The sequence below is a fragment of the Sphaeramia orbicularis genome, chromosome 22 (genome assembly GCF_902148855.1).
Source record: "Sphaeramia orbicularis chromosome 22, fSphaOr1.1, whole genome shotgun sequence".
Lineage (NCBI taxonomy): Eukaryota > Metazoa > Chordata > Actinopteri > Kurtiformes > Apogonidae > Sphaeramia > Sphaeramia orbicularis.
Window position 1 is genome coordinate 37,483,549 of NC_043978.1, and position 19,327 is coordinate 37,502,875.

Sequence of the window (19,327 nt, forward strand, 5' to 3'; positions counted from 1 at the left end):
AGCAAATCACTTGCACATACAAAATTCATAAAATACAGTAATCATTAAAATTATAACAATCTGGGTTTTATCAATTAGTTACCTCAGTAGATCCAGGAAAGTTGAAAGCAGACCCCCTTTCTTAAATCCATGCATCCCCAGATTTCTAATGTCACCCATTCCTTCTTCCTCCTGCATCACTTCCTCTTCATAGCTCAATGCCTGTGATCCATCCACACTTCTGGAAAACTGTATTTTACTGCGGATTACTGGTTGTACATAATTTCTCTCCTCACACACCTCTGTTTGCTTCTGTGCCAACATCTCCATGTCATCGATGTTGACTTCCCCTGGCAGAGGGAGGGCCTCAACTTTTTCACATCGCTTTTTTCTCTGGGATTCCTCTTCAATAGCTGCCTCCTCCAGATGTGGAGGAATCGGCCGTCCATCAAACAGTGTAAGAGCATTTACATCCCAGGGGAGAGCGTCACCTTGTTCATTTCCAGCTTTGATCTCATTTGTGGGTGCATTCAGTGAAATCTCCTGGTCTGTTGAGAGAGGGGGTAGATCCAGAATATGATTTGATTCCACATCACTTTGCTGCAACTCAGCTGTCAAGTCATCCTCAGGCTCAGAATCAATTTTCTGGTGTTCAGTGTCTTTTGTCTCTCCAGGTAACCAGACGGTCAGTCTAATGACTTGGCCCTGGTTCACCACACTCTCTGGGGAAAAGAACTGCGATGAGTCAGAGAACCTATTTGTGAAGGAAGCACCAGAAATGATTTTGTCCTCTGTTTCTGCAGGGCTAGACTGAAGGGAGTCAGCTACATGGATGCTGGAAGTTATCTCATATTCAATGAACAAAGGACCGATGCTGACTACAGCTGTGGCATCTGTAATGACACGCCAAGAACTTAAGTCATCATTCGAGACAAGAAATAACATTATCAAGGCATTTTATTTGCATATTTTGGTAAAATACTGACCATGAGGAAAGTGCTTCAGTGAAAGGCTTTTACATTTTGAACTACAACATTTGCAAACATCTGTATTTCCGCTCAGATCCTCCCATCTGGGGAAAAAAAAAAAAAAAAAAAAGCCTCAGGTAAGGAATACGTTATACAAATAGGAAAATGTAGACACAGGTATGCAAACTAAATACCTGAACTGGATGAAATTGTAGTTGCATGATTTAGACCCAGAGGTGTTGCTCTGGTTTGAGACCAGCACACTGCAATGGATGTAGAACTAGAGGAGGGAGAGGTCACAAGGTCATACAGTTGAACAGTTTTTTTTTGTTTTTTTTTTGGGGGGGGGGGGTATTAAAACACTCACCTCAGAAGTAATAAAGGATGTGTTCAGTGCTAAATTAACCACATCCTCTCTGTCAGAGTCCACAAATTGTGCCACAGCATGAGAAGAATCCAGAGGGGCTGCACACCTTGAAGACAATACATGCATGGGATTAAAAACATATGTGCTTAATAAATACTTGGATCTGACAGGCTTCTTACCCTTTATTTATTATGACTGCATGCTTAGGTTTAGTGTGAGGCTCAGGGGATGCAGAGACAAAGCAGGACAGGACAAAAAGATGTTCATCAGGCCTGGTATTTGCAGAAACCTGGAGATGGACAACCTGACCTCTCTTAAAGATGTTGGACTCTGTTGTGCTGGTCCAGGATGCTACATTAAAAACAGATGTATATTCTAATTTTAATATTAGATGTGTGATGATGTGATATGTTTGGAAAAAGAAAATTAAAAAAAAAATGGAGGTTATTTAAAAAAAAAAAAAAAAAAAAAAAAAAAAAAAGGACTAAGGGTCCATTAGTCCAATGGCATATTTAAAGACATTCATTAAGATTTGTTTGACCTTTCATGGTCACAGGTCATGGCACCAAATGAAAGCCCATATGTGACTTCCCATCCATTGCCAATAGTAATTATAATATCTTCAACTGTTTAAGTTACAGCACATTGAAATTTGTCCCATTATAAACCAGTGGGCAAGATGTTCCACAACAAATATCAAGTCATTCTGATTTGAAGAAAAGAAGATTCTTGAAAAATTGTTTACGGATGGACAACAACTGATACCAGTAGTCCATTGGGCCTTTTGGGCTGTTGGACTAAAGACAAAAACAAAAACTATTCACCAATGTAATCTTTAGCCTAAAGTAACCCCTTTTCTCCCGTTATTACTCACGATTCATCAGTTTTATGTTGAAACTTCTGCCAGTCTCATAAGGTGCATCTGATACCAGGAAGGACAGATCATCATCTGACCTGAAAAAGAGGCAATCAAGTTAGTTTATGGTTATGTGACCAACAGAGGTGCTAAACTTTCACTATAGACACACCTGTTTGTTGCACAGGAGATGTGGACAGCAGAGGGACTCCACCAGGTAAAGGAGGATTTTTGAAGATTGAAGTAGAAGGTGTTGGACAGCACATCCAAATCATTCTGTACCTGTAGGATAAAGCAGAAAATCTAATCTGATCTGGTGAAATAAGACAGTTATTCAGAATGAGCCAAACTCTATCCCTATCCAACCTGTAGCATGATCAGCACGTGCACAGCTGTAAATAGTATATTTAGATTTTTTGATTTGTCTTTATTTTTGCACTTCTTTTGCTCTTGTGTGCGTTGCTGCTGTAAATCTGGAATTTCCCATTGTGGAACTAATAAAGGCATATCTTATCTTAACTCACCTCATGTTTAGTTCCACATTCATCTAAACTATAAGTGAAGATGAAGTGGTTTGGTAGCTCTCCGTTGCTGTTGCAGCCATCACCCAGTTGTATCTGTGTTCCATCCAGTATGTCACCATTGAATCGCTTTTCCACAAACAAAGTTAGTTGGGATTTATCACAGTGCACCTCCACTCTGGGAATCGCAGAAAATGCTGGCTCTTCATTGATCCAGTGAAAGTCAGGAGTCGGGATTCGCCAGGAGCTGAAAAAGGAGTCATCTGGAAACAAATGAAATGGAAAATGCAGGATACTTTCAAAAAAACCTGGGAAGTTTGTGGAAAGGGCAGCATCCTCCTCTTCTATCACCAACTGAGCAAAGATTAAATGTCCAAAAAAGGAAAGACACAGAATTATCTGGAGTTTCCCCATTGTTGATTTCAAAGTAGGTCAACCACCCTGATCACTCTGTGCACCAAGGGTGTCATTAATAAGGTGCAGAGGCAGGTGCGGACAGTTAGTTAATGAGGATGATGTGGGAATGTGCTGCAGCTAAGATGAAGCTCCAACCTCTGGTCTTTACACCAGCAGACACAAACACCATGACATGTACAGGTAACAAGTTACTCTGCTTGTAGAAGTTTTAGATGTATTTTTGCTTTTGATAAAGGCACATCTGGAAAAATAACAATCCAATCCAACTTTATTTGTAAAGCACTATAAAACAACCGCAGCGGACCAAAATGCTGCACAGAAGAATGAATAAAACCAAAATAAAAGAATAAAATACAAGAATAGATTAAAAAACATAACAAGATGTACAATTTAAAAACAACAAAAAATAAGAACAATAAACCAATACCAAATCAAACAATAGAATAAAAATAATGCATTCAAATATTTCACATGGTTTCAAAAGCCAAGGAGATAATAACAGTCTGAGTGACAGATTATCCAATATTTATGGTATCTCACATACAGACAATGTATACTTTGACATTCCTGTCATGATGTTATGTTTTTTATTTTATATAACTGTAATATGACCTAGAATCTGTGGTTATTTTTTTAAATAATCTGCTTCAGAGATAAAAATCTGATAAATCTTATACAGTTTGATAAAGATGAATTTGAAAACAAATGATAAAAGTGCTGGTTGGCTAATGTTTTCGAGAACTATAATAAAGTTCCAATACCTATATACATAAAATTGTGCATTTTTATAAGTGGTTTTATCAATCTTACACTACAATGAATATGAAGAGTGAATGTATTCTAATGTTGTGAAGTTAGTCTGGTACCTCAGAGACAAACATCCCTTTTAAGGCATTATTAGTGACCCAACTTTTTATTCTGTAACTTTTATTCTGGATGCTGGAGGCTCTACTTTGAGGATATAAATGGTGATTTGGCAGGTAAATTTTATGTGTATGAGGAATTAAAATATAAAAAAACAGGTTGCAGCCAGACTCCAAGTTGCCTCACTCTCTGTCTACCCTGTGCTGTCTCATGTTAAGTACAGCCAGTAATTATCACGCCTCCCTTTTTTCTTTTTTTTTTTTAAGGACATAATGTCAATACAAGCATCAGAGTAGTTGATTGATCCCTGGGGGAAGATGGGTTTGGTACAGTTGCTCTAGTCAAGATCTGAAATATAAAATATACACATGCAAAGAATTACGATAAAGTAGAATAAAGATAAAAATGACAAAAAAAAAATAGAAATATAAAATTATATGTAAACTAATTAATCATGTAATTCATGTCATTTAAAAGACTCTCCATCCAGTGCAGATATTATAGCGCATGCATAAATCAGTGGTTCCTAATCCTTTTTTGGCTCATGATCCAATTTTAACATCACAAATTTCTGGTGACCCCAGACATTCAAAACGGAGACCTTTTTTTTTTTACTAATATTAAGTTGTTTTTAATAATGAAATAGTTTGCTCTACTATGTTGCAAATAAAAGTTAATTTTAGACAATATTTAGTCTATATAATGTATATTATTATGGACAGAAGCAGAAAAGCCAGGTGTAGATTACTGCACAAAGTGAGAATTTTATTTTCCTTGGTCAGGATATGTACAGTCAGTCCAGCTTGTATTTACAAGGCTGACAATTAATACTGAACAAACAATAACTCAAACTATGAATTATGAAAGAGCTGCAGCATCTGAAACTGACCACAATAAACATTTGAAAGATAAACAGTACCACAGTGCTTCAGTTTCAGTTTTACAGTTTGTCATGTCTTTTATGTATTGTGATTCTCTCTCAACTCACAATATATTTTTATTAGTAAGTTGGTTTTTTTTTTTTTTTTTTTTTTGTCAATTACTAGAAATTTCAGGCGACCCCATTTGAATTCCAGGCGACTCCACATGGGATCCCAACCCCAAGGTTGAAAAACACAGACATAAATGAAGAAACAGGGTGATTAAATGTTTTATATTGACATCATAGCAAAGATAAGAGACATAAATTGACAAATCATTCAAAATGGATTTGGTGTTTGGTTAAATGTAAGAAGAAAAGAGGAGATGAATCCTGTCATGATGCAATAATCTGAACAATACACTTCATATATAGAGAAGCAACTGTTTATTGTGGTTATATATGTGTTTGTTAGTTGCAGGAAATACCATACACAGTGGAATAAATATGATGGAATATATGAAAAGAATAGGGTGATAGGGATTTGAAATTAATTATAGTGGATTTCCCCTTGTTGATCAATGAAGTTCATCTGCATTTGTTTGTTTGTTTTTTTAATTAATTTATTTATGTATTTATTGAACAGTGAACAACTGAACAGTATGTATACACAATATTACATCAAAGTAGGATAAAAAAAAATCACATTTGACAAAATACTTTACATTTTCAATATATAGATGCAAGTAGAAGTAAAAAAAAAATATATACATATATACATATATATATATATATATATATATATATATATATATATATATATATATATATATATATATATATATAAATAAAAAATAATAATAAATCAAAATGAAAAAGCTCGAGGTATAAAAATAGAAATTATATAAATTAAATAAGATTATATACTTGACACAGTCTTTTTATTTTACTTGCTTTAGAGTTTATATGTGTTGTTCTTCAAATTATTTAAATAGTCGGAAAAAAGTGCTTTAAAAACAATAATATTAGGACGCTGGTGTGCAAATTTAGTGAAATGAATGTGAAATTTGGCAAATATTACCAAAAGGTTGATGATATATCTTTTTTCTGGATTTATTTTAATCAATTTGTGAAAGGCCAAATAAAACATGTTGAAGGTTCAGTTTACACGAAGGGTCAAATTTGGTGTTTATGAAATTATTTAAATCAATCCAAAATATATGTGAGTAGGTGCAATCCCAAAATAAATGATATATTGTTTCCTCTGCGTTGCTGCAAAAGTTCATCTGCATCTGTAACAGGAGCAGAAAAGAGTCCAGTGAAGTGGACATGACAGAAGATGCTTAAAACTTCTTCGAATAGAACTGATGAGGAAAATCTGATTTAATGGACTCTGGATGAGTTAACTAACTCCAGAAGAGGGCAGTGCATTCCCTAGTGAATCATTTTGGAAGATGTTGAAGCCCATAAGAAGAAGTGCGTGCAGCGTCTGATCCTGTATGACTTTCTGAGATGTGGATATGGGGGCGGAGCTTCCACACAGGTAGGCGGCCGTCTGCGCCTGCTCGTACGCAGGTGAGCGGCGGCAACGGAAGGCACCGACCAGACTCAGGCGGACTGTCAAAACAAAAAAAATGTACAAGAAATGACATTACTACGAGCTGTACTTTAACATGATCTAAAAGGACAAATCATTCACCATGGTCTATTTAGGTAAGTGCACCGTCTGGAGTTTTTCACCTTTAACTGGAGGCATATGAAGGTATGTTCAGGTTGGGAAGTTTTAGGCGTGGTCTGCGCAGTTGGAAACGGATCTGACAAGCGATCTATCTGACTGGCAACACTTACACAAGTGTTTACTATGTGGTGTTTTATAGTGGAATCCCATTCATTTAAACTCTGCTTTATGTTTTTGGTGTAGTGTTTTTTGTTTGTAAATGTTTTGTAAGAGTTTTGGAGCTGCTATTTGAAGTGACATGTAGAAAGACCCAAACATCCACCAGAGACCAAAACCTACTGATCTAAACCGCTTAATATCTGTTGATCCACTAATTCTATCAATACATGTAAATAACTGATGTAAAATACAGTTATTCATCTTTTCATGGTCATCAGATATGACCCATTTGGACGTTCAGAGGCTCTGTAGTGAACGTGGAAACGCTGTCATTTTCTACAATATTGATTCACCAGTAAAACCCATGGAGTTGGATCAATGACAGTGGATGGAGACACTTGGTTTATGTTCAGTTAATGATATATTGTACTGAAAAAGTAAGTCGTTCTTCAGTTTTCTCAGTTTTTTGATATTTAATCTGAGCTTTTATGAACATCTGTATGATCAGTACATTAACCCTTTCATGCATAGTGGTCACTCCAGTGGACAGTTATTCTACAGCTGTTCTCTTGTATATTCATGGATTTTGTTGTTCTTTTCATTGTTTTTTTGTTTTTGTTTTTGTTTTGTTTTTTTTTTAAGTTCTAAGACACTCCATATCTTTTCTGACATGAATTGGTAACATTATGTAGATCTCTCCTGAGCATAAACCCCCAGAATCACAAACCCTCCCCATAGTTTTCACACAATTTATCAGTAAATACATGTTTCTGTGCGTCAAAAATTAAACGTGTGGTGTCCATCTGAGTGCACATTTTTGCCGCTTTATGAAAAATAGGTTCATAAGAAATTTTTTTCGTTATTTTTTTTATGTATTTTTTACCTTTTTTAAATTATTTTTATTTTATTTATTTATCTATTTTTATTTATTTTTCAGAAGAAATTTTTCAATCGCATTGTTTTTTTCATGCCTAAAGAGAAATAAAAACACTCAGGAAAAAATTTTGACTAACGTTCTCATAATTCATGCATGAAAGGGTTAAATATTGGAAAACACCTGATTTTCAGTGAAAAATTGCAAAAAAAAAAAAAAAAAACAACTGAGGGTTATTTTATAATAAATATTTACAAATCCCTGAAGAAATGTTAATTATAGAAAAATAATCATTTGGGAACTACCACAAAAGTAGCACTGGGTCTTTATGGGTTAAAGCTCATGAACCTAAAGAAAACAAAAAAGACAAAAGTTGAGTATGAAAGACTTTTTCTGCCTTAACAGATAAGTAAGTTGTCTGCAAAATATTGGTAAAACAACCCAACCACAAACAAGGCAGATTTTCTCTAAAAGAAAACTGTCTCTATTTGTCATCAGTGCTTAAATCTAGCTGGAATGAATATCTCATTAAAGATATAGAACCACATGCTTTAAATAATTACTTACCGTCTTGGGGAAAATAAGACATGTAGTTTATTGAAATGTCTTTTCTGCACTGTATGATTGTAGTTAAGGTGCACAAAAACTGTTTTGTCCTGTGTCGCATGTATTTGAACAGCAGCAAACACAGTGTTATTACTAAAAACACTACAGGCCTGTCTGAAGTACATGTGCATGCTAGTTGCAGGAAATGGCGTGTATAGTGGTGGGAAAGAATTTAATAAATGAAAAGATTAGAGCTAACAGGGGCAGGAGAAGAGAGTTGAGTGAAGTGGAGACGGCAGAAGATGCTGAAAGACCCTCTTGGCTGTAAAAACACTATAGGTCTGACTGAAACAGACCAGCTGCACATACTATTTGTTCCTACCTGTCGCCTCAGGCAGAGCGATTGTTTGTACACCCCACCCAAAGCTTTGTCCTGTGTGTTCTGCAAGAAATATTGCACCACAGTCCCCAGACCCTGTATCTGGTCACCACTGTTTTGCAGCAAACCCCCATGATGTGAAGTAGAGGAGTCATCATCTCTGCAGGGGTTGTGGATAGTTGTGGTAACAGCCTTATTCTCAAGTGTTGTCATGATGCACTAAACCACCGGCCTGCTTCCTTTGTGCAATTCTGAAACCACAACGCTGCATTCAGTTTTGAAATGAACACTCAGACATGGTTCTACTTTACATGCAATGCTTATTAATCTTCATCTATATACTGTAATTTTAAGTTGTATTATATATGTATCTAGTCTGTTCATGGAAAATCCAGTTTTTATTATTGAGCACCTGTGAACCTGATCAGCATGCAGAAAAATGTTAAACTTGTGCATGATGATGCCGGGGGCAATTTGAGTGTGTGATGTGTTCATATTTCATCAGTATCTGTTCTTCATGCTTTATATTTAATCATTTCATTTATTTTTCTAGATTTTTTGTTTTGCTTAATTGTGTTTAATTTTTATTACTATTGTTTATCCAACTTTCTTATTATGCTGCATAACTAATGCTTCTGTGTATTCTGAGGTTGAATGAATGAATACAGGTGATATTATGGACTATTGCAAACACATGGCAGGCTATTTCCATTACATCGTTTATCATCATTTGCATAAAGGTAAGTAGATGTTTTATTGTCACATCAATCTGTATGTGATAGTATCTTCTTACTTGCTGCAGGAGTATGCTGCGCCAGCCTCAAGGACAACAAAGCCCTGATGAAGATGGGGCTGGGGCTGGTGCTAGTGGGTCATGTCAACTTTCTACTTGGAGCACTAGTGCACGGCGCCGTGCTGAGGCACATTAACGTACACTCCCAGGCACGCACCATGGTGTTCGCAATCTCTAATGTCATTGCCATTGCGGCAGGCTTGCTGGTAAATATTCATTTGCATCTGTACACTGCAAAAAAGGAATATCTGACTTAGATAAATTGACTTGAATTTGGAATATTTATCTTGAAAGATCATTTTTAGAGTTATTTACTTATTGAGACTTAAATTGGTCCAAGAATTTTCATCTTGAGCTATCCCACTTAGATATTACAACTAATTTTAAGCAATATTCATAACAAAACAAGCTACATTGTTGGGAGATGAGTATGGCGGACACAGTAACTGTTTGCCCTCGAGAAATGTTTACTTGTTTTATGCAGTTTTGCCGATACATACACATCTACTGAGTTTTTAGATCTTCATAAAACCATATATATATATATATATATATATATATATATATACAGGGTGGGGAAGCAAAATTTACAATGAACATTTAGTTGTTTTTTCTCAGCAGGCACTATGTCAATTGTTTTGAAACCAAACATATATTGATGTCATAATCATACCTAACACTATTATCCATACCTTTTCAGAAACTTTTGCCCATATGAGTAATCAGGAAAGCAAACGTCAAAGAGTGTGTGATTTGCTGAATGCACTCGTCACACCAAAGGAGATTTCAAAAATAGTTGGAGTGTCCATAAAGACTGTTTATAATGTAAAGAAGAGAATGACTATGAGCAAAACTATTACGAGAAAGTCTGGAAGATACTATTAAAGAAGAATGGGAGAAGTTGTCACCCGAATATTTGAGGAACACTTGCGCAAGTTTCAGGAGGCGTGTGAAGGCAGTTATTGAGAAAGAAGGAGGACACATAGAATAAAAACATTTTCTATTATGTCAATTTTCTTGTGGCAAATAAATTCTCATGACTTTCAGTAAACTAATTGGTCATACACTGTCTTTCAATCCCTGCCTAAAAATATTGTAAAATATTGTAAATTTTGCTTCCCCTCCCTGTGTATACATACATACATACATACATACATACATACATACATATATATATATATATATATATATATATATATATATATATATATATATATATATATATATATATATATATATATGTATATGTATATGTGTGTATATATATATGTGTATATGTGTGTATATGTATATGTGTGGGTGTGTATATGTGTATATATATATATATACACATATGTGTGTATATATATGTGTATATATATATATATATACATATATATGTGTGTGTGTATATATATATATATATATATATATATATATATATATATATATATATATATATATATATATATATATATATATATATATATATATATACTGTACACATCCACTCACTGTATAAAACTCCAATTTACACTCTGTACATATTACAAATCCACTGAAAATGTCAACCCATTGTTGTCCTTGTCTCTAGTCAAATGTTTGTTTATATTAGGTCTATGTTTAAGTGTGTTTGGGTTTATTGAAATTGTACATCATGAGCAAAGAAAAAACACAAAGCCAAATTCCTTGTATGTGTTCACACACTTGGCCAATAAAGCTAATTCTGAAATACCATAGATTAAAAAAAAAATTCTTACTATGAAGACTTGAAACAAGTATACTCTGCTTAAAATAAGAATTTTAGCATCTATAATCCTTAAATAATATTTTCTTATTTTAAGAAAACTTGATAAGTGCAATTTTCTTACTGCACTGGCACATAATTTTACTTGAAATAAGACATTTTAACCCAATAATGAGCTGAATTTTCTTATTTTTGTACAGGCCTTTTTTGTAGTGTACTTATCTGTTTACATCTGGGCATTATTTTTAAATGGTTTGATGAAACTGACATGTATCTTTTACTCACTATTATGACCTCTTGTTCTCCTCAGGGAATTATTGATGGAATATTGGCCATTGTACTGTCGAAAAACAAGAAAAACAGGATCTTGGTAAATATTCCTCCACCTCCATTCACTCCCCCACTGTCATTTGTTGTTTCGTGTTAGAACATGCCCCTTGTTTTGAGTGTGTGGTGTGTGGAGACATTCAAGCACACACTGGAATATGGGATGTCTCTAATTAGAACATGGATACACTAATGCCTGCTCCATGTTTCAACTTCCCTTTTGCATGTGATCCACTCAGACAAGCACATCAAATAAGAAAAAACTGCAAGTGTTTTTTGTTTGTTTGTTTTCTGAACGTTGAAGACCTTCTGACCTGCTGGTGTCTTGTCTTTGCAGAAGTGGGTCCTGTTGGTGTTCAGCTTCCTGACAGGCCTCTTGGCTGTTTCCTCCATCATTGGCCTGTCAGTTTCCATGATCCAGGCTATTATTAATAAAGGGAATAGTCTGCTAACACACTGCAACTTCCACAACAGGACCGTTTCTTCCAGCATCACATACGAGTGCCCCTTCGACCCCACCCGCATCTACGTACGCAGAATATACCTGTAATTTTGGAGTCACTTGAACTGAGTAAATAAAGTTTGATTTTAATGTGTGTTTTGTCAACTAGGGGACTACAATCATTCTCTGGATGCCTCTCATCTTGATGTCATTTGTGGAGTCGGTGTTCTCTTTCCGCTGTTTTGCTGCATGTTCTTCATTCCTCTACCTCTGTCCATGCAGAAGGAGGCCGCTCCAAGCGAGGAGGGTGAGCTGCTCTCATTCACTGCCATCAGGCTTAAGATTATTACCCCGCTCCTGTAGGGAGGCAAGGGGTATTGTTTTTGGTTCGGTTTGTTTCTTTAACACTCTAGCAGCAAAACTGTCGTTTGAATTCACACCAAATTGGGTTTATAGATTGCTATTGACCCAGAATAGATCAGATTACATTTTGGGAACAGTAGGTCAAAGTTAAAATTTTTTATGAATTTTTAAAATCTTTTTTTTTCCCCATTTAGTTATAATGAGCAAAATTTCAAATGTCTATAGCAGCAAAATTATTGGTTGAATTCATACCAAATTGGGTTTATATATTGTCAATGACCCAGAATAGATGTGGTAACATTTTGGGAAAAGTAGGTCAAAGTTCCAATTTTTTATGAATTTTTTTATTCTTTTTTTTCTCCCCTTTACTTATAATGGGCAAAATTTTAAATGTCTATAAAACATCCATTTTGTTTCAATTTACTTCAAACTTGGCACATATATAGAGGTAATTGATATGCTGACATCAGCACAGGCATAGACACGATGACGTCAGCTGGATCCATGCCGAAATAAGCTACAATACATGCGAGGGGCGGGTTTGTTGTGCCTGGCACCACTTGTTAACATATACTTTAAAATATAACTTTGTGATTTCATCTCAGATTTTGGTTCCTTCTCGTAACATTTGGCAAAGAAGACAATGTTGCACCATGACTATTTTCTGGAAATAACAACGAAAGATTCCAAATAAATGAAGGCAAGATTTGACTACGAATGGGAGACTTAGCATTTGGTCTGAGTCTGAAATTTCACAGTAAGGCTGCTGAGGTTAGGATGTGGTCAACATGTAATCAGCAAACTGGCTCTAGGACAGAACACAGAAGTGAAAATAGCTAAACTGGATTTTCATGGAAATGTTAGCAAAAACTTGGACTTGTGAATAGTTTATATTAAAACTCAAAATGTGTTCCCTCTCATCTTATGTGATACATCCTTTAACCCATAAAGACCCAGTGCTACTTTTGTGACAGTTCCCAAATGAATTTTTCTCTAAATTTAGCCTTTCTGAAGTGATTTATCACCATTGATTGTAACATTATCTTCTTTATTTTGCATGTGTTCAGTCTAAATCATGCATTTTCCTACAATTAATTTACTGATCATGTAGCTGTTCATTAAAGCTCAGAGTAAAGTTGAGGGTTATTATATCAAAAACAGAGAAAACTGAAGTTACTTTTTCAGCAAAGACACCAATAACTCAACATAAAAACAAGTGTCTCCATCCACTGTCATTTCTCAAACTCAATGGGTTTTACTGGTGAATCAATATTGTAGAAGATGACAGTGTTTCCACATTCACTACAGAGCCTCTGAACATCCAAATGGGTCAAATCTGATGACCGTGAAAAGATGACAAACTGTATTTTACACTAATTATTTATATATATTGATAGGATTAGCGGGTCAACGGGAATTAAACAGTTTATATCTGTAGATGCTTTTGGTCGACAGTGGAGGTTTGGGTCTTTATAGGTTAAATAAAGTCCAGCCTTAGTGTTAAGACTGCATTGAGTGTCACCTTCACTTTACAGACATTGTCTCACTTTACATTTCAGGTACGAATCCAGAAACCCACTCAAATCCCACTACCTCCTCCAACTCAAGAGCCAGAGGTGGAGGCTGCAGAGCAGGATGAGCTACTGGACGGCGACGCTGCGGTAGAACAGAGTGACTGGCTCTGAAGTTACCTGTGAGGCCTTACGATGGGTTTCAAACTCTTGCCAACTGCCTAAAAACAGCATCTCATTGTGTAGTGTTGTATTGAGGATTTGTTACACGTATCTTAAGATGTTACGGCACTTGAGCTTTAAATACAAGTGGCATTTTATTTCCCTTAATATGAAATTGGATGTTATTTTACCTGATAATGTACAGCTTTTGGTGTTTGTGTACTTTGTATTGATATTTTTTTGGAAATACAGAAAATGGTCACCTGTCTTCCACTTTAAATGCTGTATCTGTTTTTACATTTCCAGTTTCTTACTCATTTCAGATTCGACTCATTATGAAACAACTGAAACTTTCATATAACAAAACTTTTTATGACCGTTTTATTGGTGTTGAAAGTGTGATCAACACACACTTTTCACGTTTAAATGACATTTGCAAGCACAGGTTTCCTCATTGTTTGTAGAATAGAAATATATACAACATCTGAATTCCATCATTAGTCTTGCTTCCGTTACACTCTATGCTATACAGTACACTAAAGATTGGAGTCCAAACTTCAGTGGAATCTAGGCCTGGCAATAATTTGACAAGACTCAATATCAACAGGCAGGGTTTAAATTTTGCCGTAGATGATGTATCAGTAAAAAAAAAAACACACTAAAATATAAGCTAACATACAACAAGGTCATTTACCAACAATAGAAGTAAGAAAATATCATGTCCATACAACCCCGTCAGCTTAGCGGGCAAAATGAATGAGAAACGTTTTACAAAAAATGATGTATTGTACAAACATGCTTCCAACTACATATTGAAAAAGGCACAGGACAGAAGTGGGAATGAAAGCTATGAAATAAGAATAGCCAAAAATATCTATGATTTAAATAAATTAAATCCATAAGATATATAAAAGCACACAAGCACTAAGCCATTTTTTACAGAGGAGCTCCACAAAGGAAAGCATTTTAGCTTACAAAAGAGGAAAAAAAGCAAACGAAAACAATACTCTCACTTGACTTGAGTCCCAAACAGCTGAAAGGTGTTCTAGAAAACATATGTTATTTCACTCCCTGTGTAATTAAGAGGAAGTAAGGTCTCATTATAAACGTACAGTCCATTTCCATTCCAGCTAAATGGAAATGTTATCAAGGGAAAAAAAAAAGAAAAAAAAAAAAAGAAAACTTGGTTTAAAAGCAGTCCTGAACAGGTCCATCGGTGCCTTGTGACCTCAGGGTGTCTTGGACTCCTCTTTCGGCCTAAAGGATAAAAAACAAAACAAAACATAAATTATTATTATTGCTGCCTATGACATGCTTAAAAAAGTGAAAATATGTATATACTCACTTTGATGTGTCCATTTTCTCTTCCTCCGGCACCTTCTCCTCTTCTTTTACTTCTGTCACAAAGCAAATTCAGAGACATCCACATAATAACACAGTCTCTGGATTATGAAAGATGCTCCGACTTAAATGTCACAGCATAATGATCTCTGTCTTATAATACGGTATGATTGTGCTGGAAATGAGAATGAAAAAATGAATAGATACCTTCTGTTTCCTCCTCACCTTTCTTCTCCTTTTCTTCTCCCTCTTTGTCTCCTTCGGTTTTGGCTCGTTTGGGTTTCTTATAGCTGGCTGCATTTCTGCGGCCTCCTTCACCTTCATCCTCGGAGTCAGAGAACTCTTCCTCACATGCTATCCTCTTATCATGAGCGCGGACTGAACATCACATGACAGAGTTCAATTAAAACCCATACGCTGACATCTTTGTAATAGTCATAGGTGTTAATGTGGAAAAAACAGCTTGTATTTCAGAGGGTCTTACTTGAGATGCGCTTGTTGGGATCCTCCTCCTCCTCATCTCCGCTGTCCTCCTGTATAGCATCCTCTGGGATGGCCTGCATCTGTACTCCCGGGGCGTGGGGTAGCATACGCAAGTTCTCAAACAAACGCTGCCTAGAACACAAACCAGAGGTTGAAAACACTCAATACTCACAAATATACTGTAAAATGTTTTAAGGCATTTTAATGAGCTCACTTGATCTTTTCCAGATAGTCATTGGTGTTTTGGTTGGTCATGTTGGAGGGGCTGATGTGCAGCTTGAAGTCCGGTCCAAAGTACTCAAAGTAGTCATTGTATGGCAGTTCTGTGGAATTCAACAAGGTATTAGTAGTTTTTATTATTAAATAAATCTTATTGTTAGAAGAATTATAGTTCTTTTATCATAATGTACTTGTATTTGGGTAGCTTTTGAAATACTGACCAAACCAACCTATTTATTTTTCCTATGAAGCGTTAACCTGACAAAAAATGGTTTTCAAAGTGACCACAGTCTAAAGCCATTTTTATCTTTGGCACTAAATGACCATGGACACTCACCATTGGGGATGGTGGCATCAAGGGCTACAGCCGTCTCATATGTCCAACAGCGTGCCACATTACGGATAGTGTATCCTCCTCCACCCAGCATTAACAGTGGCAGGTTGAAGCTTTTCATGTATTCCACACACTTGGCGTGACCTGAGTACACAGCAAAGTGAAATATCTTTAGAAAGCATGTTCAAAAGGTGAAAGAATAGTCAGAATAAACAACTAACATCCTTTTGTGATGCTTTGATGATAGAAGGAACTGACCTTTAATAGTGAGGTTGAAGCAGCCAAGCCTGTCTCCAGACAAAGAATCGGCTCCACACTGCAGAACCACTGCACTGGGCTGGTACATCTCCATCACCTTGGCCATGATCTACAAACAGACAAGAGCAACATCCAGTCTCAGATGTTTTCAGTCATCAAATTTGGCTATTAGACAATAAAAATTCAAGGATTTACTCACAGGTTTGAATATGGCTTCATATGACTCATCATCAATCCCATCTCTTAGTGGGTAATTCACAGCGTAATATTTACCCTTCCCAGCACCGATATCCTGCAGGTAACAAGATCAGTGTCAACTAAAGCACTGCATTATGACTATCACAATAACTCGTGTTTGTTAAATTGGAGCTTACTCTGAGGTCACCAGTGCCAGGGAAGTACTCTCCATACTTGTGAAATGACACTGTCATGACACGATCTGTGGTGTAGAAGGCCTCCTCCACACCATCACCGTGATGGATGTCAATATCTATGTACAGAACTCTCTGATGGTACCTGGACACAAGGGAGAATATTATTCAACTCATCATTTGATTCTTAAAGTGAAGTACAGTCTACTCTTCGATACAAACATGTTCAGTGCAGCTGTGGTGGGGCTTAAATACTTACTTGAGTAACTCGAGAATAGCCAGGACAATGTCGTTGACATAGCAAAACCCAGAGGCCTCTGATTTCTTGGCGTGATGCAAGCCTCCAGCCCAGTTGATAGCTATGTCTGTCTGCTGTTTGTTCAGCTTCACGGCACCAGCTGCAGCATTTAGAATATGCGAGAATTAACAGCCTGTCTTTCCTGAATTTAACAGATTACTGGAGCAATGATGCCTGATTAATGTCTGCCAAACCAGTCTGTCTGAGCAGTGCTTATAACGACAGAACTTACCAACGGAGCCCCCCCCTGAGAGCTGGCAGAACTCGAATAAACCATCAAAAACCGGACAGTCCTCCCCCACATTAACTGCAAATAGACGACAGGGAATTACCACAAAGCTCCAAAGTCAGTTAAATGCAAAGGAAAACAATATTTAAACCAAACAAGCTTACATCTCTGCATTTGTTTGCTGTATTCTGACATGTTGTCTGGTCGGATGGAGCGCAGGAATTTAATGTAATCGTCGCTGTGATACTTGGTCATCTCCTCTCCACTGGCTTTGTGTGGACGCTAAAACAAAGAGTAGTGGGTTCAGAGGATTAGATTTATAAAGCTCAGTGGTTCAGACAACTAGTAATGTTCTTGAGCTTTCACATACATATATCTCCATCTTCCTGTAGAGGCCATAGTTCAGTAACAGGTTGTGTGTCATGCGGATTCGATGGGGTTTCATGGGATGGCCCTGGCCATAGTAATAATTTCCAACATCACCTGAAACATGAAGGGGGAAAAAAAAGACATCCATGTTGAATTAATGGCTTATTTTGCTTGCTAGAGCTGCAAAAGTGATTAGAAAGCAGATAACAGTCAATTAGAAAAATATATGGCTATATTTATGCAGTGAATAGAACACTTAAAGCCTAGAAATGTAATAAAACATTCATAAGCTACATATCAGTCGTGATCCTGAACGGGAGCTCTCACTCAGCCACATTATTAGCTAGTTCAGCATCAAATCGCTTGCTCTTTAAAACTATCCGAACTCCTGAGCTAGAGATGTGCTTTCCTGCAAACAACTCCTGGTAACCAGTCGAAACACCACCGGAAGCCTAACAAGGCGGTGATCTGAAATCGCATTATGAGCCATTTTAATGTTAGCTCAGTGTTAACGTTAATTACGGTGACAATGAAGTAACGCTCATGCTCTCTTTGTTAGCTTGCTAGCTAGTAACGACAACTAATTTAATAAAAGTTGCAATGTGGGATGAACGAAGGCTTAAAGTAGTATGTTCGGCAGCATATCTTGAGGAAGAGCCCACATATTATGAAGTTACTGCCGCTTAATGAGGAAGACTCGGTGACGCTGTGAGAAGATGAGCGGCGGCGCCTGCGTTTCAAGCTAGCTAGGTTTAGCTAACGTGTCAGGTTAGCAAGAGGTGAAATAAACTACAGCCTTTGTTGGCGCAAAGTGGACGGTTTAATTGATCGGTGCATCCGTTGCCTAAAAAACGGAACCGTAAGTACATACCATCATAGTAGTAGCAAACTTTTTTCTTTGTTCCTTGTTGAGTAAGCGCCATTTTAGTCTTTTTTTTTGCTGGCTTCCACCACACCGCCGGAGACAACAGCGACAAGAGGCGGATAGTTTGTATCACGTCCCGTTCAGTCAATGAGGTGCAGTACCAGCGGAGTTCAACAGGGGGCGACAGAGACAACGGCTGGCTCTGTCTCAGCACTGTCAATGAACAAAAAGAAAGAAATACGTTGAAAACTGTAAACACACACACCTCGTATAAGAAAAGCAAATATGCTTTATTTTAAGTAACAATACACATGTTTAAATGTATATCTCGCTAGCTTTAATGGCTTCTAAAAAATGTTTTCCATATCATTCTGAGGTTTTTCCAGTTCTTTCAGTTTTGTGTGACCACTATTTTTTTTGTGATTATATTTTTATGGCACACAAAAAAATTAACAATTTAAGAAATCATTTTTACTTCATCAATGAATATTTTTGTTCTTGCCGATGTCTGAGTGTAATGTGAAAATCTACAACCTGTTTGAAAGTGTGTAATATTTTAATATTAAGAGAAAAATACAGTTTTGAGTCAAGGAACATCAAACTTCTCTTCTCTGCAGCTACCAGTTCTGGATACTTGGGGAAAACCCTAAATTATTATTATAAATTCAGTCATGTGTAAATGACATTGTCACTTTGTAGCTGGCTGAGCATGAGCTAATAATTCTGCTTTTATTTTATGTATTTGTTGTATGTGGTGCATATGAAACTT

General features: G+C 36.4%; 2 protein-coding genes across 3 annotated transcripts; one reads left to right on the top strand and one right to left on the bottom strand.

The window, feature by feature from the left end:
- Positions 1-6,387: 6,387 nt before the first annotated feature.
- Positions 6,388-14,944, top strand: tmem54a (transmembrane protein 54a). The gene is made up of 6 exons (XM_030126245.1): positions 6,388-6,544; positions 9,270-9,466; positions 11,297-11,356; positions 11,651-11,842; positions 11,925-12,062; positions 13,678-14,944. Exons 1-6 carry the CDS (start codon positions 6,532-6,534, stop codon positions 13,801-13,803), a joined length of 726 nt encoding a protein of 241 aa, XP_029982105.1. The 5' UTR covers positions 6,388-6,531; the 3' UTR covers positions 13,804-14,944.
- LOC115413418 (probable histone deacetylase 1-B) lies at positions 14,724-18,702 on the bottom strand. 2 transcript variants are annotated; one of them, XM_030126241.1, is made up of 14 exons: positions 18,565-18,702; positions 17,695-17,807; positions 17,489-17,606; positions 17,328-17,402; positions 17,057-17,195; positions 16,801-16,942; positions 16,626-16,718; positions 16,427-16,535; positions 16,172-16,312; positions 15,830-15,938; positions 15,617-15,747; positions 15,340-15,510; positions 15,137-15,188; positions 14,724-15,048 (listed from the first exon to the last, which is right to left on the bottom strand). In XM_030126241.1, exons 1-14 carry the CDS (start codon positions 18,614-18,616, stop codon positions 15,021-15,023), a joined length of 1,473 nt encoding a protein of 490 aa, XP_029982101.1. In that variant the 5' UTR covers positions 18,617-18,702; the 3' UTR covers positions 14,724-15,020. The 2 variants fall into 2 exon arrangements, with proteins under 2 accessions (XP_029982101.1, XP_029982099.1); XM_030126239.1 differs by having other exon boundaries at positions 15,358-15,510; positions 18,565-18,696.
- Positions 18,703-19,327: the final 625 nt, after the last annotated feature.

What these genes read in the sequence shown, in the direction of transcription:
- tmem54a (XM_030126245.1), top strand. An exon ending in CCATTGCGGCAGGCTTGCTG is followed by an intron (nt 9,467 to 11,296) that starts GTAAATATTCAT and finishes TGTTCTCCTCAG; the next exon opens with GGAATTATTGATGGAATATT. An exon ending in TCGACCCCACCCGCATCTAC is followed by an intron (nt 11,843 to 11,924) that starts GTACGCAGAATA and finishes TTTGTCAACTAG; the next exon opens with GGGACTACAATCATTCTCTG.
- LOC115413418 (XM_030126241.1), bottom strand. Translation starts at nt 18,616, where the DNA reads ATGGCGCTTACTCAACAAGGAACAAAGAAAAAAGTTTGCTACTACTAT. An exon ending in GCTATTCTCGAGTTACTCAA is followed by an intron (nt 16,943 to 17,056) that starts GTAAGTATTTAA and finishes CCTTGTGTCCAG; the next exon opens with GTACCATCAGAGAGTTCTGT. An exon ending in AGGTGAGGAGGAAACAGAAG is followed by an intron (nt 15,189 to 15,339) that starts GTATCTATTCAT and finishes GCTTTGTGACAG; the next exon opens with AAGTAAAAGAAGAGGAGAAG.